This window comes from Vicia villosa, linkage group LG4 (assembly GCF_029867415.1).
Source record: "Vicia villosa cultivar HV-30 ecotype Madison, WI linkage group LG4, Vvil1.0, whole genome shotgun sequence".
NCBI classification, from domain to species: domain Eukaryota; kingdom Viridiplantae; phylum Streptophyta; class Magnoliopsida; order Fabales; family Fabaceae; genus Vicia; species Vicia villosa.
In genome coordinates this window covers 12,493,106-12,494,305 of record NC_081183.1, presented here as the reverse complement: position 1 = coordinate 12,494,305, position 1,200 = coordinate 12,493,106, and the positions used below count along the sequence as shown (strand labels likewise).

At 26.3% G+C, this 1,200-nt stretch overlaps 1 protein-coding gene across 1 annotated transcript; it reads left to right on the top strand.

The window, feature by feature from the left end:
- The first annotated feature begins 532 nt into the window (after nucleotides 1-532).
- Nucleotides 533-997, top strand: LOC131596786 (uncharacterized). Its single transcript, XM_058869526.1, has 2 exons — nucleotides 533-724; nucleotides 890-997. Exons 1-2 carry the CDS (start codon nucleotides 533-535, stop codon nucleotides 977-979), a joined length of 282 nt encoding a protein of 93 aa, XP_058725509.1. The 3' UTR covers nucleotides 980-997.
- Nucleotides 998-1,200: the final 203 nt, after the last annotated feature.

The following is a 1,200-nucleotide window of genomic DNA, read 5'->3' as shown; positions in this document are numbered from 1 at the left end:
TATATATATATATATATATATATATATATATATATATATATATATATATATATATAGTTTATAATAATTTGATAATTTAAAATGATTTCTCAATATATCCAAAATTGTATTCAAATTAGAACATCCCAAGAAAAAAAAATACATATATCAAGAAATTAAGTTTTTGTTTTATAATCTAATGGCAAATTGAGGTTTGCACGCAACATATTTTACGTAACCTCATTTTTCCCATTCTCACGAAATAAACTCACACACCTACACACCTATAAATTTATTTTTGGGGATATAAATTCTCCTCTTACCAACGCCATTCTCTCACAACAAAAAAAAAAAAAAAAAGAAGAAGAAAAATTGAAGGAAGAACTTGTGGGTAAGTTGTATATAAACTTTTTGAATCATTTGAATCTCCATTCATAATTTTTACTAACTACAAGTCTAACAAATTTATATGTGTTTTTTCATGCATAATTTCTTTAATATTCAATTAACTATACATGTTTGACTAACATGTATAAGTGTGCATGGTGTAGACATGAATCATTCAAACAACGAAAGTTTTTCTGAAGAAACTAACAAGACGTTGTCAAAAATCAAACATAATAGAGGATTGTCTCATAATATTGTCTTGTGTACTTACCATGATAATACTTCACCTGGTTATGAATGGTTACTCACAGCATGGGTTGCAGAAGAACGTAGAATGAAGTCTGGCAGGGTTTATAAGGTAATAATTACATGTTTTTAATTTATTTTATTTTGTTTCCTTCAATTCAATAGATTGGGGGTCAAAGGTGCATCCTTCTTTGTTTTAATATTAACTTTATCACTATAAAAACATTCGTTTATTTATATAAATATCAAATTTGATATATTTATATTAATTGTGCAGTACTTCTATGATCCAGAAGGAAATCTTTATAAAACCAAAAGTGAGGTTAAAGCAGCATGGGAGAAAGATGGGTTGGTGCTCATCGACTAAATAAAAGTTGATGTGATGATATGTGATATAGCTAGTATTATTCTATATCTAATTCCTTCTTTAATAGTTAATGAACCACAGATATTCATTAATGAGTCGTGTATTTATATCCATTATGTTTTTGAAGTCAATTATATGACTAGTCTAGAAAATATAAGACTATATTTCCCAAATCAAATTAGTTGAGGTGTATTTGTTTCAATGATTAAAATTACAATCTT

What these genes read in the sequence shown, in the direction of transcription:
- LOC131596786 (XM_058869526.1), top strand. Translation starts at nt 533, where the DNA reads ATGAATCATTCAAACAACGAAAGTTTTTCTGAAGAAACTAACAAGACG. An exon ending in AGTCTGGCAGGGTTTATAAG is followed by an intron (nt 725 to 889) that starts GTAATAATTACA and finishes TTAATTGTGCAG; the next exon opens with TACTTCTATGATCCAGAAGG.